Source organism: Cyrtonyx montezumae, unplaced genomic scaffold (assembly GCF_038088225.1).
Source record: "Cyrtonyx montezumae isolate F1298 unplaced genomic scaffold, pur_monq_1.0 scaffold_8, whole genome shotgun sequence".
Taxonomy (NCBI): Eukaryota; Metazoa; Chordata; class Aves; order Galliformes; family Odontophoridae; genus Cyrtonyx; species Cyrtonyx montezumae.
Window position 1 is genome coordinate 49044914 of NW_027072089.1, and position 27879 is coordinate 49072792.

A 27879-nucleotide genomic window follows, 5' to 3' on the forward strand; every position below is an offset into this window, starting at 1 on the left:
AAAACAGCCAGAGCAAAACAAAATGTTATCAAGGCCAACTTAAGATGATGAGCTGGAGACAGTATCATCATGATGAGAACATTTCTACAAGTACAGAGCAATTGAGTTTAGGGAGGATGTAAGGGATTCACAGCTGAGACAACAGATGGAGTGGTTGCCTGCTCTCACAGCTTTGTGCTATGAGGTCTCTGGGACAAGTAAGTGGCAAATTGCAGTTGCTCTCTGCCTTCGGGAGAGTGCGTACTACAGAGCAAAGCACGCAGTGTAAGGACAGTGAAGCCAAATTTGAGAGAGGATTAGCAGAAGTTGCTGCATCAGCAGAGTTTATCAGAACGACCCAGAATGCATGGAATCAGGAGCCAAACCAACCACCTAACTCCTGAATATATCCTGAATATATCTTACTTCAGTGCTGCTCAGTCAGTCCTAATTCAATACTCTGGTGGCATACTACATGCAATATTTCTCCATGAAAAATTTAAGATTGTGAAAGAGTATAGCAAGACACCAGAAAACTGAATGAGTGATTTTTCTGCTTGGTAATATATGCATGCAATTGATTTATATATATATATATATATTTTTTTTTCTCCCAGATGCCAGTATCTGCATCTGAATAAAAAAAACAAACAAACAAAGACAAGAAAAAAAAAAGAAAGAAGTTCATAAACTCTTAGTTTTACCTCAAAGCAAATGCTTTCATTATGGACTAAACTCCTTACTAAAGGCTTCTGTTTATCAGTTTCTCTGTGATTACACTGAAGCAGACTGCTAACTCTAAAATGAACTCAAAAATTCAAAATGAAACACAAAGACCATCACATAACTTTCTTATGGATAACACGAAAAATAATATTTAGCACAACTATTCAAAACCAAAATACTTTTAAAAGAGATTCTGTTCTATGTTACCAGCTTCTGTAGTAGGAAGCACTAATAGGAGTGTGCTCAGCTGTATATTTACATCTCTTTATCGTGTTTGTGAATTGGGCATGACCTAGTGACATTAGTGGACCAACACAATCAGAACATGCTGGAGTTTATAGCACTGCCTATTAACTGAGCATTCCTCAATTTTACTGTAAAAATAATTAATCAATGAATTATTAATGTAATTAATATTATTATAATTGAATAACTTATTAAAAATAAGTTACACTCAGTTTTTACATATTACAATGTATAAACCTAATACATTTAAAACAGAATCCTCAAATTCCACTTCCTCGTTTTATGCTTTAAATTTTGGATTGCATAACAACTACTCTCTGGGGGGAATAGTGAAAGTCTCAACATCACCCCAACAATGTTCATGGCCACATTTCTTTGCTATCTCTTCACTTTCAGAAGTGTTTCATATCGTAAGCTCTTCAGGTCAATTTCACTCATGAACAACAAACACTTTAAAGCAGGAGAGAACAAGAGAACTAACAGTTATATACCATTTAAATGTTCAAATTTGGGCTATGGTGAAATGCACTGAATCAGATCATTATCCTAAAGATCACAGCAGTGCACAGCTCATTCCAGGAAGTGTCCTCTTTCCCTGGTTCAGAGTTCCCCTAGATGAGTGCCAGAACACAGCAACCCCAGAGGGGCACTTCAGTTGATTTCCTGTCCTTCATCCTCCAGAGAGGAGGAGGGAATGCTGAGATCCCACACGCAGCAGCTGGGGTGAGTACACCACAGTGCCACCTTGCAGATACAGCTCCTGCACCAAGCTTCTGTTCACCCCCCACAGCTGCTGAAGTCTGCACCAAACCCAAACAAGCAACAGTAACAAAATACTCAGTGAAAGACTTTTGTTGTGTCTTTTTTTTTTTTTTAAGTGATTTTCTCCACTCATCCCAGCACTTCAATATGCGTGAGGACCAGCCAGCAGGGACAGTGCACACCATTCAGACAAAACTATTTTAGCGTTAGCAATATCCAACATAAACTTTGTGACTTTGCACAACATTCTTCTACAGAATAAACTCAAGCTGTTTGCCAGCAATAACCTATATACTGATGTGGTATTAACAGAAACTTGGAGGCTTCGGCTGGGAGACAAACTGACAACCAACCGCTAATTGGTTTTTATGATGTGACTCATAGTTTAGCAACTTCCCAGAATTTAATCACAGTGCACCCAGAAAGATCAATTAAAGAACAGGCTCAGAATTTGTGAGAGCCCTGTGTGAGGCTGGGGAAGGCAATGACCTCAGCAGTTTTGCCACAGAATTTTATGAATGAACAAAGAAAGGATTTAAAAGGTAAGTTAAATTAATCTTGTGTTTCCTTGCAGACCCTGTCATTGTTTTTCTAAAGGAGTGAGTTTTTTAAATGAATGGTTGAGATTGAAGGATTGTGTGTTGTGGCTACTGCTTATTTTACAACTTCATTTACACAGGTGACCATTATGTATGTGACTTGAATTGCTCCATTATTTTTGGCTTCCTCTTTTATATCTCTATCCATAAGAAGGGGGAGAAATAATAGTTGGAGTAAATTCCTTTTGATTTTTGCACGTGTCCTATCGCATTATCGGCATTTTCAAAAAAAAGAAATAAACCATTATTAAAACAGTCCTAACAATAGCCCGACACAAAAACAGAGAAAATGCCATTGTGGCTACAAAATCCTAAAATGTCCATTGTCTCTTCAGTGCTTTTCAAGCTTTCCCCCTCAGCAGAACACAATGAAATCTGTTATCCTTGTTTCTGCTTTCCATTGCAGATTTTTTTTTCAAGAAATGGATGAAAACCACAAGAAAATATGAAGCCTTTTTCTTTTTTCGGTTATTTTTCGGTTCGGAAAAGCTTTTGCACGAACTGACTTAGTCTGATCAGATTTGCTCATTAATTTTGTTGTTCTGAGCAAGTTAGTACAGGGCTATTCCAAAAGTAATGCCTTCTATTTTGTGATCTTGACCCATGATGGCAGAGGCAGATGGTGGTGCAGCAGCAGAGGTTGAACCTTCCCACCAACATCCCATAACATGTTTTTGCCAAGCGACGGATGGCAGCAGAGAGGCAGTCTGACACAATGGCATCTGACATAGACGTGAGTATGGAGCCAAGGTGTGCCACTGAATACCTTCACATGGAAAAAAATGGCACCCCTTAACATTCATCATCGCTTTCTGAAGTTTATGGACGCCAAACAGAGGATGTGAGCACAGTGAGGCAATAGATGGGTATATCTCTGCAGTGGTGACAGTGATATGAAAGAAAAGCCACGTTCTTGATGGCCATGTGCAGCTGTCACGACATGAAATGAAGAGCATCTTGATCAGCTCATCTGCATGAATTGTTGAAAAAAAAAAAGTTTTTTAGCTGAGAATTTGATCTATCAAATAATGTTATTGTCCTCATTGTATCTGTTGTAGTTTCCATAAATAGGAGGCATTACTTTCAGAGCAGTCTACATACAATACAGTTCACAAGAGAACTGCACTATGATGAAATACTCATTGCCTCCCTCTCTGTTTTTGTTTTGCCAAAAGCTCTTATTCTCTGAGAGCTCTCATAAAAGGAGATTTAATTTATTTTCCTGGCCAAGCTAAGTGAAAAAAAGATTGCACTGAAATAATCTGGAAAAGTGAGAGTTCTGGAGATACACCAAGATTCATTATGATTATTTCAAATATTTTTAAAATATTAAAACAAGTAAAACTGATCTTTCCTTAAAATAAAAATCAGCAAACAGATTCATGCATGTTACATGCTAAAACATGGGAATAAAAATAAAAGGAGATTTGTGAACACACATACGCTCAAAGAAAGCACGGGAATATACAAGTCAGTGTTTAGTACCTAAATGAAAATGTTTTGTAACTTCTTCAAACAAAACTTTAGCTCCTGGATTGATCAGACGTATACTACAGACTTACTGTCTTGGTGCTGACTTTTATGATGGGAAGATGAAAATCTAGGGAATGGGATGAGAAAGAAACCATAGATCTCTGAAGCTGCTGCTAGGATTTTATGATTCACAAACCTGTTACATGATGTTATATAACTGAACAAGAGAAAGCCACCAGCATCTTAAAATTATCCCATTCTCTCAAATGAATGCAGTGGCCACTCAGATGCTAGGAGGACGTTGCGAGCAGCTCCATTGTATGAGAATTATCAAATATTAAGGGAGAGGATTTGAAGGAGAACAGTAGGAATAGCAGAAAAGCGCTGCTAGCCAAGCGCTCTTGGGATACAGGAGAACCAGATTCAGGTCTCTGCTCTGAATTAGAACAGGATGTTAACAAATCTGCTTGGGTTGGATGCATCTTAGAGTTCTCCACTTCATCCGGAGGCAGAGCAGAAATATGCGAGTAATGAGAAACTGCACACCTAGTTCTGCATCTGCACCAACAGCTTCATTTTCAAGAGTTAACAGCTCCCCCTAAATCACATTAAGACCAGAGTTAAAATGCTAATTGTGGAGCATGTGCATATTAATTTTCTGCCTTTTTCTCTCCGTAAGTAATGGGAATGCTTTTAAAAGCTGTTCACTGGGTTTCTTATGGGCTTACTTGGTTTCTTAATATATTGCAGGGCACTTCCTGCACTGCTTACAGAAGCAAATTTCCCACTGCTAGTGAGTGTTTTCCCTGAGTAAGGTCAGCAGATTTGGTCCCAGGGGACTGAACTGATCTTCCAGCTTAGCTACACTGAAGATCCAGCTGAAAGCAAAATAGATATAATTCTTGTTTAAAATTTGCTACTATATTGTGCCCTTCTCAGACACATCATCCAACACAAACAACTAGGAAATGTTTTGCTGTAATAATCCTTTCAATTAGGTTCTCATTACAGTGAAACAGCTGCTATCTACAATATATCTTTGTCAGAGAACTATTTATTTCCCAGAAAACATTTCTTTGGTTTTTAAGACAGATGCAATAAACCAGATCCATGGAAGTAGCAGAAATCAAAGCAGTGAGTAACAGCTGACCAGTTAAACACCCTTGCATTGAAAAAGAGGTTATTTCTATGAGATCCCAACTTATTCTTCTGTGACAGAAAAAAATAGAAAAAGAAAGCTCACCATAATGCCAGTGAGCTACACCTGAAATTGCAGTATAAGCCTTCACATGTACATCATTAAAAAGAAAGCACACCAAAAACCTGTCCTCCTGCTGATTGGTGGTGTTTGCACAGGTGCTTAAAAGCCTTTTTGAATGCCAGTGTGATAAATATTAGATGGACAACCTCTAGCTTTATGTCAGGGTCAGGTAGGGCTATTGGCATGTCAAGACAAATGAATCAGCACCGTTATGCTTTCAGTTCCACACATACATGCTCACATCCCCTCCCTGAGCAGCTTGCTGCATGCTATCTATTTATTTTACTATCAAGTCCAACTCACAGTAACTGTCACTGGAATATAAACAGTAGTGACAAAAAGCATTATCATGAATAATTTAATCCAAGCATTTTGAGTGCTTCTAAATGAGCAGTCTTCAGACTCAGTCCCTGTGATTTCAACTTCAGGCAGCTTGCCAACCATTCAAACAACAGCAATAGCAGGAGGAAGGAATGTTCCTCTTCCACCTGCTTCTTCCCTGTGGCATAAAAACTTTCTCCATCAGCTGTGTGTCTCTTACAGTGATCTGCACTTAGGAACCGAGAAAGCAGGAAAATCAAGAGAAGCACCTTCAGGTGAGAAGTCATGTGGTTACTGAAGAGCCCAAGAGGACCAAGACCCCTAGGATCCAAGACTAGCTTTGTATTCCTTTTTGAAGCCCTCATCCTTTCCCCATGATTTCCAAACAGATTCGCAGGCTGAATAAGGTATCCTGTATCTACCACCTACACAGTAATTTCTCTAGATACAGTTCAAGTTGGTAAGCTCTATATCAGTGCAATACTAAATATTTTTCATAACAATCAGAAGCACAGCTGGTAAACATATTCAGGAATCTGACACTTAACTCTTTTACTCTCAAAAGCTTATTCAAAAAGCCGTTCATAAGTACTATCTATGCACTGTGCCCTCCTGGCTTCTTGCTCATCCATTTAGTACAAAGAAATAACTACAGGTCAGTGCCCCAGCATAACACTAGCTCTGAAAACAACACAGCAGTAGGAGCACAAGTGAATGCACTAAGTGATTTAGATACAAAGCACTGATCCCCAGACATCTTAAATCAGACAACCAGCAGAGAAGGAAAGGCAGACCACTTCTAGAAAAGGAAAAGAAAAGAAAGGATACAGCACTTGTTTAGTAAAGGCTATCTTTGAGAGGAACACTATGTGATGAAAGTACAGCATTGATCACAAAGAAGTAACAGGAACCTAAATCACAACTCAGGGCTCTCCAAATTCTTATGTATTCAGACTCTGGATTCAAATGAAGCAGCAGAATAAATGTGAATGTCTGCACTGACTTTAAAACAAAAAACAAAAAAACAACACACTAGTGATTTCATTGGAAGTCCTCTCACCTACAGATCAGTCATGATAATAAAAACACACCTAATAATTTACTGTCTTTTTCTCCTCTTCCTTTATGACAACATAATAAAACATAGTTGTTTAGCATAAAGTGGTGTTAGGAATGAGAAAATGTAGGACTAAAATGTGTTTTGTACTTTTCCTACTGTTTTATTTTCTTACACCTCCTCTACCATAAATGAACCTGATAGTTCTGCCTCTTGAACTCTTTACCAGAGTACTGATGACTGCAATAATGCTCCCAATTCTTTTAACACTGTCCATCATCTTAACCAAATCACTAGAAAGTTTCAAGCCTAGCATAACATAACCCACTAACTCCCCTCAAACCACTCAAGATGCAGGTAGCAAACCTCTTCAAGCCCTCAGACTGTTACAGTTTATACACAAGCTTGTTAGAGATATTAAACAAAGGATTTTGGTAATGTGGGTTTGGAGGCATCAGCTGGATCACCTCGTTCTACTTCCCTCTATGACAGATGACAACAGGCTATTATAAACTGGATCGTAAACAGATCGTATTCTGTTTTAAAATGAGATGGTCTTCATGTTCACTGTCTTGCTAGAAGCTGACCCCTAGGAAATGCCTTACCTATGATGGTCCACCACTTTACAGAGTCTTTATACACTGTGCCAGCATCTTTGTTCAACTGAATAAGCCTTTCTATCTTTCCAGAACCTCCTCATTCAAACCCAAAACAATGATTTTCCCTCATAAAGAAATAGAAGAAAGTTATTTTAAGACTGAAGAGGTGTTTAATTCTTTCTGTATCTTGAGCATCTTTGCATGAGTTTCTCAGACAGTCCTTTTTGGCATTTTGCCTGAATTCTCCTTATCAAAACATTATCTGGGTTACTTAGAACAATATGGGTCTAGGAAAACCCATTCTCATTTCAATCCTTTTTTCCAACTTGCATATTATTCTCTTCTGAATTTATTCTGAAGTTTGAAAAACACAAATTCACAGTAGACCACACAAAAGATTATGCCATCAATCTTTGAGTACCTGAGATAATAATTTCATTCTTTCATCTGGGGCATCACACTGTCAGGAAGATTTTTCATCCTTTAAAACTTCAGTATTGAAAGTTCCTGGGTCTAACTTCTGTCTCACGTACATCAGCACTCTTTTTTTTCACCCTCCTTCCCAGCAGACACTTTTGCCCTTTTTATTTATTTACTGTTCTTACTGAGAACTGAAGCACACAGTTGTTTTGACCATATCTAGACAATGTTTAATTCCCATTCCATCCTTATTTTATTACCAGCCACACTTTTTCATTATTAGATATATTCATACATATGTAAAGAAAAGTTTTACTATTTGTTTCCATTTTCTTTGCAGTTTAAGTCAGTTTGATTTCTGGCAAATCATTCTTTACAGATTACACCCCTCCATCCCTTTTACTCACTTCTTGCAAACTCTCTGTTTAATTTTAATGATCTTTGTTGGGGTGGTTGGCCAGAAAGTTAGGTCTGGAGTTTACCTCTAAGAGACACCTGTGCCTAAGATGGGAGTTCTAAAAATGTGGCTGTGCTTTTAAATGGGAAACATAACCACACTGAAATGCTTGGGATCTTCACTATCTAGTTTCCATAAATTTATTTTGCAATTAAAGTTAAGAAAATGTAAAGGCTGTTTTTTGTTAACTTTGGATTGTAAGTAGAATGATGATGACCAATTCTCTCTGACATTATTATCCCTCTAAAACAAAATTTAAAAATAACACTAGCTCTTCACAAGTCAATAATTTTTAGAGAAACTGTTTGCAAAAGGGAAAGATCTGGCTGTACAGCTATTAGGATCACTCATCTCCAATTTATAGTCTCCCATAACAATTCCACGTATGTTGTATTATTAGTATTATCTGAAACCAGACAGATCCTATTAACCTTTTACTTTCTTCTTGCAATGTAATTTTTACTTCTGAATGACTCTACAGTAGGTGTAGATGCATTCCTCCTGTTTCTCTGTGATATACACACAAATGCACATAACATAAAGCCAGTGAACACAGTAATATACACATAGCCCTGCTAGTCACAACCAATACAGACAGAACAGAACCAATACAGACAGAGAGAACAGTGAGACTTCACAAGCACTTGCATATGCAACAAACTAAAAGAGGTGCGTACCATATAACTCAAGATAAATTATTTCTTCAGAATTCAGAAAAGAGAACAGATTCTTGAAGTTTTGCTTCTCTGGTACACTGAGTGCAACTTTCCAACAAAATCTGTGGACTGACTGATCAGTTTTAGAATTGCAGTATCACATGATAGATACTCAATTCTACATTACATCCTAAAATGTTACTATTTTTATACAAGTTTTTAAAAACCTTTTACTAAAATTTCATCTTTAAATTAAATTTAAAAACATATTACGAGGTCGTTCAGAGCTCAAAATTCTTTCTCATCCACAATGAGCCACAATTAGTTCCAAAATCTAATTACGTGCCCATTCAGGACAGGGTTCTTGTCAGTGCTCAACTTCCACAGCTAGGTCTAAAGAACAGTTTTTATCTTTGTCACTCTCTAATTCATGTTTAAATTTCTCTTTATGCTTTAGTGGTGTTAGCTGAGAGAACAGTTAGCTTAGAACAAGCTCTTGTAGTTTACCATACTGTTTCTGGATTAGATTCCAGCTGCAAAATGTACAAACAAGAAAAGGTTTATCTTGCACAAACTTCCTGATAAGGAAGATAATTGACCAGTTTTTAATGATTTTCGCACTTGTTCTAAGAAGAAGAAAAAAGACAGACTTGAAAAACTTTTACAAGCTGTATAAAAATAAAACATTGCCAGTAGTGACATAATAACGGTGATAATGAAAATGGGACACACAATCCAATCAACCACTTAATGAGAGTCCTTGTTTACATTTTCTTTTGTGTAAATGACAAAGTAAAGCAAAACAGGAACAAGAATCAGCCCTCTCAGGGTAGAATAGGCTGCTTGGGAACAGTATTCCAAAGCAGTGATAAAGGCATAAGTATTTTTTGCCATATGCAGATAACACATAAGACACATGCAAGACTTCTGTCCCCAGTACTGTCAGTGCGATACTTCTTACAAGCACACTTTCTCTTAATTGGAGAGACTTTTATCTCATTTCTTAAGAAAACAGTTTGATATTAAACAGCTAGAGAGCACACAGTATGACTAGCAGAGAAGTTTTCTGGCTCGTTAGATGCAAGAGGGTTTCTGAAGCTGGTTAATTTAAAGGTAGTGCTTCATTTCCACTCATCCATTTCTAGAAGTCCCACATATAGGCACTTCAGGATTTGGCCCATGGATTATAAATAACACACACCATTGTTCCCTCCCGAGAGAATACTTATAATGTTGGAAGTGAAGAAACATAGCTGAGATGGTCTATTTTGAGCCAAAGGATGTTTATGTAGCAGCCTGGCATACCTCCATAGGAAAACACATGCTCAATCCAGTAGAAACCCATTTTTAATTGCTGAAAAGCATTTTCTGAGTTATAAATAAATCTTCATACCAATTCTTCAGGCTTCTACAAAGACACACAGTGATTCTAAGGACATCTTAAACAGCTTTCCTCCCGCCATAATAAAGAGTCAGCATCTCTATTATTGCCCAGAGTACTTTCTACTAAGCACTTAAGGATAACAGGTAATAAATCATTTTTGTAAAAAAGGAATAAATCACCTCTGTGGTAAAATATAGATGATAGCATCCTTGAAAGTATAGAAACAGTAAATACAAATGGAAAAGGGTCAAAACTCAAGTGGTACCAGCAAAAAAGACATGAAGAATTTATTGAAATATGTTTTTAAAAGCTTTTTTTTTTTTTTTCCAGAAATCTCTATAGTATGTAATCTAGATGAGATTTAAAACTGAACATCTGATTTAAGACATTTGGACTCAGTGGATCCTGAAATGGTCAGTTCAGAGAACCATCACAAGAATCCTACTATTCAGTGGCTATGTAGGTTGACCCAATCCATAACTTGATTATATAAGTTAGAAGACTAAAGTTAGTGTTAAGCTTTAGAAAATTAGTGCCACTGAGAGTAAAAACAGTCTGCTAATAAAACACATGCATTAAACTGTTGCATATGCATAGGAGAATTTTCTACATAGGTATATAAAAATAATGTTTGTAGAAATATTTTTTGCCATATTCACTTGGATCAACACTGTGTTGGAAACTCTTTTCTTATATATGGTGATCCAAATTTGCCACTGTGGCCCTTCTGCATCTTACAATTCTGTGCAGATTATTCCAAGTCAGAAGCTCTTTCATATTTACAAAACAAGTCTCCTATTCCATTTATTTACCATTGTTTCAAAAATACTCAAAATAATTCCCAATTAAAATTTACTTTAATTTGGATTTTTCACCAGTTTAACGATCTATGCATTTTCAAAATATTATTTTACTGGTATGTGTCAAATCAATATTTTGAATACAGAAAAGAGAGACATTCTGTTATGCTAAGTGTTGTCTTCAATCAGAAGCAGTCCCATTTCTTTAGCCACTAACCAGCCAGCAAAATCCAGTCCATACCTGAAATTAACTGCTGTTTTTTGGGGATTTGTTTTATAATTTATATACATGCAGGGTCTTATTCGTGTTAACTAGACTAACTACATGTAGACTTACCTTTATGTCAGAAAAAAGTATATAGAAGAAAAAAAGAAAAGCCACATAAAGCTGTTATGTCATACTGCTAGATTACTTGCATAACAATCTCTACATCAGAAGTTGGAATGTAGGATTTTGTACAGTTTACTGTCTGTTTTCACCAGTGAACTAGATAACCAATCAGTGACTGATCTAGAGATCATTTATATGGAAAACCACAGCCCAAATCACATGGCTTTACAATACATACAAATAAGTAACTGCCTCAAAAGCAGTTCTCATCAGCAACCCTTGAAACATTGGTCTACTCAAGTTTTAAAAGTACTTCTAGAGACAAAAACATCATTTGCAATGAAGCTTTTTGTATAGATGTGTCATGAAGAGTTGTACATTTTGCTGTTTAATCAACTTTGTAAGCACTGATTTCAAGGATTACAAATAATAGACAGAGCTTCACAAGACAGTTAAACAAATACATTTTCAGCTATGCGTAAAAGGTCATTAATATAATTGCCCATATTCAGCTAGCTTTATGAACAATTAAGTAACACTTCTGAAAACAACATGTTCAGCTAAAACTTAAATAATTCAGAGTTTCAGCTCTAACTAAAGGAGATGTTTGCTTTACTTCAGAAGAGATTGGTATTTTCAATGGGCAAAGCAGTGTGGTACTTTAAAGCTAATATACTGATCACATGTAGACAAAAGGCAGAGTCTCTTCCCCACAGTCAAGGATTAATAACGTTTTATCTTAGTAATTGCAGTTTCAAAGAATATTAAGAAAAAATAGAAAAAAAACCACAAAACTTACTAATATTTAAATACTAATAAAAAAATGTCAGAGAGCGTAGAATGTTTTCCCCAGTGTATCTAGCCATTCTGATTTCTTTCAGAACAAAAATTATTCCAGGTTGATATTATCCATTCCAGACCATAAGCATAGAGTTTCTATTGTATTCTGTAGTTTCTTCTCTATTAAGTGCAATGGACAGAATTTGCATAAAATCGGTAGTTGCTAGATGTAAGGTGATGAGATACGAAGACGGATAGAAGAGCAACAGGTAGGAAAGTTGGTCAGAGATCATGACTGGAGAGTTGAGCAAGCCAGGAGAAGAACAGGAAGGAAAATATTAATGGAGGGAAGACAAGAAAACTTGAAATTTTTTTTATTTTTTTTTTATTTTTTGAAAAGACTTGATCAAAGACGAAACAATGAAGAGAAACAATGAAGAGAAACAATGAATTAAGCAAAACAGAAACAGAAGACCAAAAAATATTATTCACGTGAATGAAATAGAAAAGATTTAAAAAGAGAAAAGAAAATATACAAGTATAACATAGCCACACTGTTTTGGTGCTCTTTTGTTTTTAAATAAAGTTTGTTTTACTCAACTTCAGACTCCATGACTTAATGATGGTTTGGCTGGTTTTAGTTAAAATAGTTATAAATTTTCCCTTTTATTTTCTATCCTCTGGACATGAAAAAAATCCCTTCACATTTTCTAGAAAGACTCGCATACACACGCACAGACAATTAAAAATGGTGACAGTAATGGTGGCCCAAAATAGGTACATTCAGACATATTGAACTGACTCTAAAAAAAGAGAGAATTAGTATGTCTCTCCACAACTGCTCTTGGCATCCAAAAAAATGGCCCTGTTTGTCCTGTCAATCACTTCTTGTGGTAGAGAAGGGGCAGCAAAAATAAAACACGGAAAAACAACATGGTAACTGCACATTAACTGGGAAGCTGCGCCCAAATTCCTCAGTGGACACTTCCCTCTCATCTGTCACCTTCAGCACTTTTAAGAGAAACTTCAGCTTCACAACACTGTAAAAATGACTGACAGCCTTACATTAAGTGAGATTTCCTACCTTTTATGCTTGTTTTATTTATTTTTTAGCTCTATTATTACTGGCCCAAAGTAATACTGGATACTTACATAGTCAACATCAGCTTACACCTACTCAGTTGGTACAGGTGCTGGCCCAAAGTCAATATGTTAGTTTCTTAGACTGACCAATAGCAATGGGATATAAAATGATGTGGGGAAGAAAAAGAGTATGGAAAGGCATGACAGAAATCTAGGAATTAAGGTATGAAATACAGATGCTAAGCAGATCTCTTTCACTCCTGTACAGTAACACTTCATGGCGATGGCTCCTTCAAATAGAGGTGAGATATTTGAACTCCACAGCTAATAGCCAGATCTCAAAAGAGCCCTAGTTCTCAACTTATTCGTAATTCTGCCAAGACACTTCAATGCTGTAAGACTCAAAATTTGGCCTAATTTAGATTTATCTCTGTCACGATTTTTATTGGTATTCCGTGTCGTAACATCATGCTGTATGGTCTTGGTACCACAGGAGACTGTAAGCAATTCTTGGAAATTTGACTTAGATCGATCTATAAGTCATATCCCATTTATGTATAACAACTGGCAGTATTATTACCTTTGTGTGATACTTAGCACTTCTTTACCTTTAGTTCAGGTTTGGAGACTACATAAACTACATAGTACATACCTCTACATTAATACTACTATACTAATGGGAAATAACTATAAACTAAAACCAAAAAAGAATGCAAAATGGGTTAATTCAATACAGATACTCATCTAAATGAAGTAATCCTGTGGCAGGATATAATTTTGGTAAGTTTTTCAAATATTTAAAAAAAGGATCTACATCTATCCTAGCTAAAATAAATGAAAAACAGTGAGTCATCATAGTTAGGATAGTTCTGCACAGCACAAATCTAACTCTAGCTTTGCTGCTCTCTGCAAGAATCTGGAAGAGAAAGTGCTCTTCTTTATACAGCATCCCCTTTACACAGCCTGGGTAAAAATGTGCACAAACAGGTGGTTTCTCTTTATTTTTCTCTCCTTCCTACTTATGCTAATGGTTAACAAAAACACTAGTAAGAATTGGTACAATAAAAGTTATATTTCCACTTGTGATAATCAATATTGGTACTGTCACTATACCACATATTAATGAATAGCTCGTAAATTATTTCTGAAACTTCTTGCTTCTCAGTAAAAAAGATGACAACTTGGAGGTTCACTCTAAAGCAGAGCAGATTCCCCCAGAACTCAAATATTTGTACATTTCTTTTCTTAAGGAAATAAGATCAATATCTGTATTCATATGTATGATAAAAATAAAAAAAAGGATGCTTAGAAGGAAGGCTGCCTATAACACACTAGAAAGTCTGGGGAAACTTTCTGGAATCCCAACAGTGGTTTATTTTTCCTTTTTCTTTAAAAAGAAAAAAAAAGGGTAAGAATTTCATAGAGGTCCTGTAAATGCAAATTATGCTATATTTAGAGTCTAGATTTTCCAATTTGTTTCTTTAGGAAACTATGTTGATTAAAATGGTATGAATTTCCCTTAGCCATGACATCGAATTTGTGAGTAGAAGACTTCTGTCAACGTCAGCTTCCGAAGTTCTTTATATGTCTCCTTTTTGTTGGCAGTGTCATGGAACCAGATTGTTTTCTAAGGGACATCCTTCGCATTATTTACATCAAAAAGATGAGAGATTAATCCACTTTAGCACTGCGTGGTATTATTTTTCACTGTGGTCTGAAGTAGAATCAGGAAAGCATGAACAGGAATGAATCATGCTGCTTTAGTACACTGAAATTCAGTCATCTGCAATCTCAGCCAAGAGGCTATACATGAAGATATCCTCACTGCAAACTCCACTAAGAGACTGGCTTAAGTTTCAATACTATTACACACACCTCTGCTGTCTTTCAAAAACTCACTTTTTTACACATACAACAGGTGCCTTAGAAACAGCAAGAATTTAATATTTGATAGAAATGGTTTCTGGCTTCATAGGTTTGTGCAATTGCTTTCATATCTACAGTTGGAAAAGTTTAACACATCTGTGATCCATAGATGCTACTTACCATCTCTACCAAACAGAATTTTGTATTATTTCTTACTAAGATAATAAATCAGGGTAACAGTGGTGTTTAAATAAATGCCTAAAACATAGCTGAGCAAAAAAAAAACAGAGTTCAAACTTAATTCTTAACAGTAACTACAAATCCAGCCCTTTAGGCACAGTAAGTCACCTCTGGGGAGTCAATTTGTCCACCTAGACCATTTCAGTATTCCAGGTGAAACAGTGCCATAAAAGAAACTCTCAGTACCCAGCTGCACCTTGTGGGGAAAAAAAATGAAACACAAGCATCGGACATGAAAGTCCTTCAGCACCTAAAGCATCTAAGCAAATTTATAGTTTAACTACAGCATCTGAGTTTATAGCATGTATTACAAATTAGTTCACTTAAAGAGGGGAAAAACCCTAGATTTTGCTTTATGCTATTAACAAGAATTTGCAGGCACTGCATCCACAACAATTCTTAAAAATGAATCAAGGAACGTCCTACCTTGCATCGTTGTTTTTGTGGGTTCTGAAAACAAAGGAATGAGCAGTAGGTAGATGAGGTAGACAAAGGAGAGTCCATTGTAACGGAAAGCACAGGCTGTGAGAAACGAAAAAGAACACACTGATTAATCAAGATAATTTAACAGCATGGAGTAATTGCAATTTGAAATTCTTATTTACTGTAGCAATTTTCCCCCACTTTTGAATATAATTTCTATGCAAGTCTTCAAGTTTCCACTTAAAGTAATGAAATTAAAACACTCATGAAGTATTTTTATATTAATATACATTTTAAGCTAGCACTAAAGATGCAAGCTACAAAGACTTTGTATGGAATAATGGACAAAGTCTGTTGCTAGCTCCAAGTTTTATATTCCACTTTTGTAAACTCAGAAAAATATCCTACATAAAAATATACAGAGATACATAAATTAGAATTCATGGGCTGTCTTTAAGAATATATCAGTATTTAAGGGAAAGGATCAATGTTCTCAGTCAGTCTAGTATCAGCAACAAATTTCTTAGAATTAATAACAAATAAACAAGCATAACTTGGCTGTGACTTAAGTTCAGTACATTACTATCATCATATCTTGTTTCTTGATCTCCATTCATCTAGTTTACTTTTTCTAGAGAGATTGTTATAAAAAGCTACTGCAGGAAGCTATGATCAAACATAAGTTTAGCAAGATAAAAGATTAAAAAAGAACTGCTGTGGTGCAGTTAGTGTTCTGCTTTGTGACTTTATTTGCCAAATACATGGATTCTTAAGTAGAACAGATTCATTTGGAAGGGACCAGGAAAGAATACTGAGTCCAACTGTCACATTTATCCAAATGCCTCTTAAACACACACAGACACAGTCCATCAAGCATCTATCTAGGAAGCCTGTTTTTATCTCTAACCAGCCTCTTGGTAAATAAATTCTTCCTAAGGTCTAGTCTGAAGCTCCCCTAATGCAGCTTTTAGATATTCCCACACCTCTTGCCACAAGATACTAACAAGAAAAGATGAGTGCTTCTCTTTCCAGTGTTCCTCCCCTGTAAGCTGTGGAGAACAAAGGTCAGCCTCCTTATCTTCAAGCTTAAAAACCCAGTGTCCTCAGCTGCTCCTCTTCATAGGGCATTCCCTCCAGTCTTTTAACCAGCCTTGCTGCACTTGCACTTCTCTGGATGCATTTAAATATCTTAGCATCCCTTTTTAGATTCTGCAGACCAGAACTGGGCACAATATTCAAAGCAAAGCCACATCAGTGGTAAATAATGGTGGGATAATCAACTCTTTTGACTAGTTGGAGACAGTGTGTTTAATGCTCCCTAAAATGTGGTTTGCCTTGTTGATGCCAGGGCATGCTGCTGGCTAACATTAAGCCTGCTGTCCTCAGCACACACAGTTACCTCTTTGCAGTGCTGCTCTCTAGCCATTCGTCTTTCAGTTTGGTTTTGTGTCCAGTATTAATCAATTCCTAGTGCAGAATCCAGCATCTATTTTTGAACTTCATAGCACTGTTGATTCCCAGTCCTCCAAGTAATCTAGATCCCTCTGGAAGACTCCTCTCTCATTCTTCTAGAGAGTCAACAGCATTTGACAGCTGAGTATTATCTGCAAACTTGCTAAGGATGCATTCAAACCCTGCACCCAGATCATCTATAAAAACATTGAACAGAACTGACCTCAACACTGAACCTTGGGAAACACCACTAGTCACTTTGCACTATTGGTTCTGTCTCACGGTTACTGCAGTTTTAGTATTTCAGGTTTGTAAACTCTCCTCAAAAACTGCCTAATCAATTAGCAAAATTAATTTCAGAGGAATTATTCTTGAACTATATTTACCTTTAAATTTACTACTTTCTATTTCTAGAACTGAGGAGACTGTGTACTCAAAGCTTTTTTTTTCCTCTGCAACTATATAAACTGGGCTATTAAAAAACATTACTTTTCCATAAAAACCTTCCCTTATCTTTCTTCGTATAGTTTCTTGCAGAATTATCAAAATATCTTAAAGATATTCTTCTACATATATTTATATTTCCTAAACTGAAAGTGATAATTTTATTAGTACCAAGGAAGCCCTTATGTTTCCCTTTCAGATATATGTGCTTGCCTAAACAGAATACTAAATGCTAAGCTTGAATAGGTAAAAACACCATACTTTAAATGTCCATATGCACTTTCATAATTTCAGATTTATTAAACCATCTTTCTCACCATGTTTTCTAACAGCTTCTAGTAACAAAACTCCAGAAAAGTGATTTCCATCTCAGAAATTCAGACTTCAGAAAGTCCAGTGGTAGCAGTAATGCACAACTGTAAAAATTCGGCTACTGATACACAATATATGCATATATTTGAAAGTCAATTCAGCTTCTTAGAATAAGCTGGTTTACAGTTTTATAATAGGGCACCTTCCCTTGGGGAGAAATGAGTGCTCTATAAAACATAAATTGAAATCACCATTCACAAGTGATTATTTGAAATATTTTTGCTGTAATGTATAACACCATTAATATATATGTCTATATCTTTAAAGACAAAATCACAATGACATCTATGACAAAGCTATGACAATTTAACTCATCTTTATCACATAGGAGTTAGAAAATAAACATACAGGGAAAAATACCTTGCAGACTTACAAATTTTTCAGCTAAGAGTATTACAAATTATTTGCAGCAGAATATAAAATATAGCTGGAGTATCGTATATAACAAGAACCACCCCAAAAAAGGGAAGTTAATTTCAAATATTCCACCAGTTACATGTCTGGACTTCTGTAAGTACACAATTAAGGCCTAATTCAGGTGACAATCACTTCTATTAGATATAACATGTGAACAAGACACTGGTGTATACCAGAAATGACACAGTTCTGGAGCGAAGGACCAAAGAGTAAAATAACTGCTAAATTAAACACATCTCCTGCAAATCAAAGTGCTATACAAGGCCATCCTTGAATGTGTATCATAAATAATCAATCCTTACATTATTACAAGATTCCCATGGATTGTCAATCAGATGCTGTCTCAATTTCATGATTATTAGGCTTCTTCACAAGTGAATCCCCTTGGAAAGCTGTCTGTTGTCGACAGCTGTCCAGGTACAAAGGAAAGCAAGACTCACATCTCCATTTCAATGCAGAGACACAAGAATAAACCTTATTAAGTATGTTTTGATTTCTCACTTTTGCCTAACACATGACTGACTAATAAAACAAATATATTTAAAATGACTACCCTGGTCCAAGGATGGCCATGTTCTGAAGAAGAAATTTAAAGATGAAATTCATCATTCTAGTTTCTGCTTCAGAGGTACTTGGATTTTTCCTACAAAATTATTTACAATATGAAGTAAGATACTCCACTCATTGTAACATTAGATATGTTACAGAATGAACAAAAATAAACAGAAAAAAAAAAAAGCACTATTTTTATGAAGCAAACTTTGAATGTGACAAAATACGTCCTGCTTTTCTGAACTCTAGGTTATAAAAAACATCAAGTATCTGACAGGCACAGTGCCCAGTGAGCTTTAGCTATCTGTGAACTTTATTTCCTCTTCGTGAAATTCAGAAGAAGGGAATAACTCCTGGCACTGTTTCGCTTTCACTCATTTCTGTGTAACTCCACTGAAAATAATGGTTATGACATATGAGACTGGAATTAAACACTGCTGTCCAAGATAATTAAGTGAAATACATATAACCTTATCAACCCTTTAGAGCATATGAATGATTATAGGCTACAGTATGCTGTGCAGAACAACACAACAATGTTAGCTCTGGGTAAGTTACTCCATGCATCAACAACTATTTTTTCCACATGGTTCATATCAGTACTTTTTTAATCACATTTTTTCACTGTTCATTGTCCATCAGGTGACATGACTGCTGGACAGTGACTTTTTTTCCACTGTATTTATTTACAGTGGCGATAAGACAGGGGGAAATGGTCACAAACTGACGCATAATAAGTTCCATGCAAATGTGCATAGGAAATCCTTCCCAGTGCAGTGACGGAGCAGTGGCACAGCTGCACAGAGAGGTGGTGGAGTCTCCTTCTCTGGAGATATTCAAGACCCACCTGGACGCCTACGTGTGTGACTTGGGTTAAGGAGCTGCTTTGGCAAGGGGTCAGACTTGACGATCTTTAGAGCTCTCTTCCAACCCCGACAGTTCTGTGGTTCTATGATAACTCATTTTAAGTTCAGTTGTAGACTTCTAATGTTCCTTACACTGCCTTTAGTTTTTGACATTTCTACATTGTGTCAGTAATTCCCTACTCAACAAATCAAACTGACAACGTCAGATGGTTGTTTTTTTATTTTTGGTTGGCTGGTTGGATTTATGACTTTTTGATATTTCTTCAACTTTCAATTTCAGTCTTTTCCATCATAGTGGTTAAAGCTCATTCCAGGCTCTCTCTTTCCTCTGCCCACCCACCTTGCATAAGTAACACACGCCAAAATAAATTCCACTCAGAAAACAGTGGTCCAAGCCTCTGCCCCCAAAAATCTGGTTGGCAGTGAACTTCCCTTTTTTTACATGACAAAATTAGACAGCAAATCTGGGATCTATGTCATTCTCAAGCTTTACAATCAGGACAGAATGCCAGCCATCAAAACAGTGGACACAACTTACAGAGCTCAGGAAGACTGCCCAGCTCTCATCCCTGCTCTAGTAGCTGCTCAAGAGTTTTATCTGGTGCCTGTTGTAATGGTAAACACACAAGCTTGATTTCTCTCTCCAAGCTTCCCATTCTTTCTGAGAAAGTAACTGGGAACTAAAGAAACCACAGTGCTTCTCATTCATCTTCCTGGGATGAGAAAAGCATGTTCTTTGCCCCCCTGGATATCTGGAAAGAGCAATCTGGTTGTGCTGCTACAGTTGCAAAACCCTGACAAGACTCAAACTAAAAATAACAGCAAACACGGAACATAGATGACGAACAAAGATGGTACTGCTAAATAGCATCAACCAAGGACAGATATGGAGACATTTGTACATCAGAGAGATTTCCAAGAGCAGATCTTCACTTTCATTTATAGACGCTAAGAATCTATTAGTTACCAGGAACAGCTACTGTGCCAAATTCTCCCAGCAATTAGAAGTGAAATTTTCAGCATATGTTTCTAATCCTCCACTGATCATCTTTTAAAAACACAGAAGTCACCATAAATCAACTGTCAACTGACATAGGATGCAGAAAGAAGCATAACCATTTTTTCCCAGCTGTTACTGATGTTTACACCAGTCCTAAAAAAACTCTGAGTCAGAGGAAGGACCTGGCAAAAATACTAACGCAGACAAATGCCTCTAAGGAGTATAAACATGACTAAACATCAGAGAGGTGTTAACACTAAGAAATATAAGTGTCATTAGTGAAGTCACAAGTAGGAATGCAGTGTTTAAAACTCTGCCATTATTTATTCCAGTAACAGATAGATAGACTTCCTTTCTTGGTCCACCACTCAAAAAAGCTAAAAGGTTGAAACTGAAAGTTATAAATCTGGGTGATGACAGAACACTTCACACAGTGCTACAGAGCCACTGTGTTTACCAAGGGAAACAGAATTTCAAAAATAGTTATCTCCAGGATGTGTTGATTGTGTACAAAAGCTTAAAATTCATAGTTCTTTTAGTCACTCCAAATTGCGGTTCTTGTACAAAATAATAATACTCATTGTTAAAAAGGAATTGTGCATTTCATTCTCTCCATAAAAATATGCTATGCATTTTTCCTTTGTTGTAAACATGTCAAATTTTAACATGCTAGAAAAATATGCTAGGGAATTCCATGAATTGCCTTGTGAGCTGTTTGTCATAAGGTAACTGCAAGGGATTCTTGGGAATCCAAAGAATCGTGGAATGCTGAGAGATTGGGAGATCTTATTACTGGAAATCTGTTTTGTTCAATAAAATTATTATTTATATAACATTACCATAGTACATACTATGAATTTGAAAGACAACACTTTCCTAGCATTGCATGAAAAATACCTATCACAAGCCCGAACAGAGATGAGACTATGATCTCGTCCAGTTTCCAAAAAGAAAGACAGCAAGTACACAATCATATAAGAAAGCAGAAAATAATCTTCATTTTGTATTTATTCTGAGAAGAAACACTCCCCAAAAATCACAAGGTACTTATTAAAACTGTATCTGTTTCTATGCTTATAACTCAAGAATTGCTTTCTGCATCCAAAGAATTATAATCTACGTTTGGTCATCAGTTCAGGTTGCCAGATCTCTGGTGCTTGTGGGAGGTCTTCTGCACGTTGATGCTCCAATACAGGCCATCTGCAGCAATGCTCTATTCCCTGGAATAATAATTGCATACTCCTCCAGACCTTAGATAAGCTCCCAGCCAAATTTTAAGAACAAGACTGGAAATTGAAAATGATTTAATACCTCCTTTATGTTTATATAACAAACCATTGTGTCCTTATCCAAGAACATTTGAATGTGGGAAGTTAAGAAGTTTAAATTGAAGAAAACTTCCCACACAGTTAGTAATTCTAATATGTTTATAACTAAGCTTAATATTAAAGTCTGACTATGTATTTCTTTGGAGTCAGGCCACTGTTCTGAAGATACCCAATGATATTATGCAGTACCATTTCAGCAGAGGAAGAAAAGCTGTCACATCTCAACAAGAAAATTAGGATTCTGGATTCACCACTACTTGAGCGTCAGTGCTCCCAATGGAGCCAGTCACAAAAAGAAAGAACAGTTTGTTGCAGAGGAAAAAAAAAAGAGACAATAAAAACTTGTTTCCATTTGGTGTTTTTCAAATGCATGAAGACTGGTACAGGTGAACTTAAGTGTTTCATTCTCAATCTTCATTCCCAAAATGCAACAGTGCACTTTTCCAATTAAAAAAAAGAAAAAAGCCCTCCCTCACACCACCCCCAAAAAAATAACAAAAAAGCAGCATCTCTTTAATTGGGCAACATCTCAAATTTAGAGCAATGAGTCCACTGAGAATCTCAGAAGATCCTTTTCTTGAGAAAGAGCCAAAGTATACATCCTGAAGGATTAAAAGTAAGTGAAGGGGGCATTAAATTTGATTTAAACATATCCTGAAAATTTAAGGATACAAACAGCAAGCTGTGTTTTAAGAAAAAAAGAAAAAAAATGTTTTTCTTTGCAGTCTCAGCACAGAAGCCAGTGATTCCTTACTGACAGGGGTTCTATATACAGTGAAGATAACAGCAATATAATTACTTAATTCCTTGTAACATTATTTATAAGCATTCTTGATAAAAAATTTATACTATTTCATCAAGAAAATGTTTTAGCCAGTAAACCTATGAAAACTTATACCAGTTAGGAACATAAACCATGATTTCAAAGTGGTCTTTATCAGTAAACTGACCAGAATTAGTCTTGGATGATGTCTGTAGTGACAGAGAAGAAATGTGGTAGTATAAGATTAATGTTGGGTTTTGCTTGAACACAAAAGATTCCCTTCATTAAGAAGCAGGTCTGTGTACAACAGCCAGTCAGTTTGTCATGACTGTGCTTAGTTGTTTTCCTAGAGAAACAAATAATTTCTGGCTTTACCATAGGCAGTTAAGAAACATAAGTGGAAAGAGGAGGAAAGAAAAACAGCAGCCACTTAAAATCTTGAGAAATACCTAACTTAGCAATGCTGTTCTGCTAAAGTCCTGTCAGGCCAAAAGAGTAGAGATTATTGAAGACACAAGAGAACATTCTGTCTCCTAAAAAGAAGTATTAGCAGTAGTAATCAGACTTTAAGAGAATTAATTGAAATAAATTGGTTTATTTATTTTTAAAGTCAAGAAAAAATGAAGATTATTCTTCAATTTAAAAAAGAATAATGTCTGAAATATTTATGGCATAGAAGCTGCAGCTGTGAAATTTTTCCCACCTTATCCATTCCTATAAATATCCCCCATAATTGCAATTAGCTTATAAAGCACACCAAGAGGTCATTGTAGTTCATTTTGAATATTCAGTAGTCCCACAATGTTATTGCCTTTTATCACTGAATGACTTTTGAGAATTAAATTGCTCTGAATCTAAAACTTCAGAGTTAATCACAGCTACAAGAAAATACACTGTAAAAAAATTAGATAAGAATAAAAGCATATCAGTGGAAAAATTAACATGACTCACCATGATATTAACTGCTAGCATAAAGTGGGCTAGGATCCTGAAATCAACATATATTAAAGAAAGCTAGTGTTGGTGTGATTTCATAAGCAGCAAGAGATTATAAGCATATGACTGCAATAATTTATGTGCTCTACTATTAAGACATCATTGTCTACTCAAAAATATAGCTCTGTATGAAATATTGTATGTCAACACTGTCACCAAATTTCTACAAATTTAGAAAATAATCAGGATTCCAATTTCAGAACAGTTTTAGCACAATCCTGCCCTATTTTGATCCCTAGAAAATGCTCTAAGACACGTTTTTTGGATAATTGCTAAAAAATATTCCAGAACATTGCTCACTTACTTTCAGCTTGTATATGTATTTGTACATGTGAAATATATTGAAATATTTTGTAATATGTTCAGAAGCACAGACACCAGTTTCCACACAGTCTATAGGCAGGAAAAGTGTCCTGTTTGGGGCCAGAAAACAAGCGTGTGTGGTGATATTTTCACTTCAACTATTAAGCTGAGGTGAAATTTATAACATATACACATGAAGACAGACATCTTCTCAATCTGCTGAAAAAGCCAAACTACTAAAGACAAAGACACTTTAAAAGGTACCTTGTCCCATCACCAGCATGAATACAACATATCACATCACTGTTGAGAAGGCAGAGGAAGGAAAACGTCGATGGCATGTGAGCACTAAAATAATTCAGAATGTAACAGCCTTCATGCTTTCATGAAAAGTAACAAAGTCGACTCTCTCTCCTCATATTAAAATCAAAATGACTTTTTATGCTTTGTTTCTTATCCTTTTTTAAAATTTGTTTATTCCTCCTCACCTGGATCCAGATTTCTCAGAAGAAAGAATTTTAAATATCAAAAGGAAAGGAGTGAAGTATGGAAATTCCTAACAGTTCTGTGGAATATTCTAAAGAAGAGCATTTTATAATAATTATCAAACAGACACACACATCAAATTGTCTCTCTGAAAGCCCACGGAACAGAAAAAAGTACATGGAAACCCTTTTGGTATTTCAACAAGACTAGTGCCTTGTTCCAATGTACTCCAATGTGCCTAAAAGAGCAGGCAACTTCAGAAAACAAGACCATTGTTAGGAAAAAGGGAAATCTCCTTACCTGTTTTACACATATAAGAAACCAAACTAAAGAAAATGAGTTGAAAAATATAGAACATGTTTATATGGGAACAAACTGAGGTCCTAAACCTAAACTTACAGTTCCAAGAGCACTACCTCTCAAGAAAAAAGTATACTCTTGTCCCTTCTTCAAAGAGGCAGATTTAGGTACAAGCTAGATTTTACACCAAAATCGATTATTTTTGAATCACATAAAGCAAAAGGGAATCCTGAAGTTGAAAAATAGCCCAGTGATATTTAAGCCATTTTTTCCAATTTTCCTTCCCTTACTACTCGCATCATTTTCTGTATGAGCCGGTCACTAATTCCTACTCTGCTTATATTCCTAAGCTACGCTGACCACTGCAGTGTCTAACCATCTTGCAGAAACAGATGTATACCTGTTAAACATTGCCATGCTTTTTGAGATAAATGGAAGTGGTAAGAATAAGAGTAGCAGTCCATGCATACAGCTCTAGCACCAGAGGTCAACACATATGTCCCACAGTGACAGAGTTAACACTCTTCACACCTGCCTCCAAATGCCTTCATTAGCAGCCTTACACAGGCTTTCAAGACAAGATGGTCCTATAAACAGGATGCTTTCATTCAGGTAGAAAAATACATGTGAGAACATTTTTGTTAATTGTAGACTGCATGACAGGAAACTATTATTCTAATATTAGATTTCTCAGAATCTTCAACAGTACCTTTTCTAAAAGGTATGTTTATTTCTGTATTTATGATTAAGCTCCCAAAATTTTGGCACTCACTTCAGAATTGTACAAGATGATGCTCATTTGAGAAATGGGTGTGTTTGCTTTACTGGTTGTCTTTCATTTTAAGGTAACAGGCTAGTTTATATTTGGGTTTGGTGTCACTAAACTAGTAAACTAGTAAGAGAAGATTAGGTTTTACAGAGATAGTAGAAGCAAATTCATACTTTATTCCAAACAAATAAGTGCTTTTTCTTCATCCTCTAAGCTAGACAGGAGTTCATGAGGTCTCCTCTTCACCCCATCTTGCTTTATTCCTCCAAAATTCACAGGTATTCCAGACACATCACAGTTTAAAATTAAAGGATAAAATTTCAATAAACATCACATAATGATCCGAAACAAGCTAATCACAATTAATAAAACAAAATCTGATGCAAGGCTTACCTGAGCCTCAAGGAAACAATAAGTACTACAAGGAACTCATCCAAATGAACAGAGTTAATAGACTGAGTGTGTTCCTGCACACTCATATTTCATGGGACAGGCTCATAATTCAATTTCTACATTTTTGTTTATTTAGCTTATCTCTGCTGCCAAAAATGCAATTATTTTTCTGAAAATGAATGCCAACCTTGTGAGCCAAAAGCCATCTATCAGTTGGTAACTCAGAAATATCTGAAGAGTTAAAAAAAGGCAAGTATTAAAATGCTGATTGAAATGTGTATGAATGGTTTGATTATTACATAGAGTCCTGGGGTAGGGAGAGGGGAGCACATCCTGTTTTGTGGTTAGGAAAAGTTGGCAATCTGAATCTGACCCCCACCCTTTTTTGTGTGATCTCTGCATAATAAATCTGACATTTCAGAAGAAAGCTTCCATTCTCCTCCAACAACCCTATGCAGAGGAGTAAAGAAAAGTGGGTCCTCTACTCCATTTTTTCATTGGTCCTCAGGATTTCCAAAAATAATACCCTGCCCAGATGTTGAATTAGACTTTCAGTTTATTTGCAGGCAGCAGAATCAGTAGATTTCAAATTAGCTTCAGATGCTGTGAGTGAGGAAATATCACTTCCCTCCAAATTCAACATCTAAAAGTTTTTTTGTGTTTTTATGCTTATTTTTGAAAAATTATAGGCCAAGAATTAGCCAAGCTCTAAATCAATGCTTCTTTCAAGACCAAAACTTCTAAACTCAAAACTTGGGCGCTAATGGTACCCAAACATTCCAGTTCAGCCCCATCTGCACTTAATTCACAGAAGAAAAAAACACAACTAAAACTGTAGAAGCTAAACACAGTACTGAAAAAGACAGATCATCTCAGAAACAATTATGAAATAAGTCTGTAGCTTTAAGTCACTATCAAATGAGTAATTCCTGATCCTACCCAGCATTACATTTTCACCAAATTTAGCTTCAGAATACTGCAAAAAACCCACACTGTACCTCTGATGGTTTATCAGTGAACTTGGGCTTAGAAGAGGAGGGAGTTGAAGAAAAAAATCCCCTTCAAAACAACACAAATATTTCCACCAGCTAGGCACACTGTACTACTGCAAAGTGGGATATGTTTGCCTCAGAAAAAGTACACTTCATGGTTCATACATCTGTGATTTCTTTTTAAAGTACATCCGGAGCATACAAGAATACAATTGCAGCATATTCTCAAATATCTGAATGCTTCCATTAGAACAGTTTATGTCTGGGAAATCAAGATTTAAAATAAATATTGAGCCAAACCCTAAAGCCTTTAACCTGGGCAAAGTTCCATTTACCAAAGTACAACAAAAAGTCAAATTCTTCTCTTTCAGATTTCAACAGATTCATCCACATTTCTTGAATTCAGATCTGTGCATCTGAAAGACCATCTGCTGCTACAAATGGAGCACAAGTCAAAATCTAGCCCAAGACTATTTCAGTACAAAGCCTCAGAGCTGCTAAGAATACAGCACCCAAACAAAAAAAAAAGAGTAAATTAAGACTACAGCACTGTCATAATTTCAGTGTTCCTGAAGTAGTCTGTTCCTATTATTAAACTCATAGGATAAACATCTTGATAAATATACTCCTTGAAAAATTGAGACAATAAATTTCAAAAGATGCTTTTAATAGCTGTTTTTGCATGTTTCTATTCAATCTATTTATCTACAAACAATCCAAATCAACCACATCAAGTTGCTGGTTGCCAAAAAGTAGCAACTTCTCTGGTTCATACCAATAGAAATGAGAAGTGGACGCTTCTCCACACCAAAGGCAGTCTATGCCCACATGCATGGGGACACAGAACACCTTACTACAAACACCATCAACAAACTCAGCCAGATATAAAACGAGCACTGACAAAACCAGTTAATTTCAAATAATGCAAATGTATAGCTGAAGGAAGACTCAAGGACCTTATATTTTGAGCTACTCATATCTCA

At 36.0% G+C, this 27879-nt stretch overlaps 1 protein-coding gene across 1 annotated transcript in view; it reads right to left on the minus strand.

Moving 5' to 3' along the window:
- Positions 1–27879, minus strand: part of PIEZO2 (piezo type mechanosensitive ion channel component 2) — a 280908-nt gene that overhangs the window by 215859 nt on the left and 37170 nt on the right. The window contains exon 2 of the mRNA XM_065752657.1: positions 15467–15562. Within this exon, the coding sequence (XP_065608729.1) occupies positions 15467–15562 (96 nt within the window). The remainder of the gene's footprint in view (positions 1–15466; positions 15563–27879) is intronic.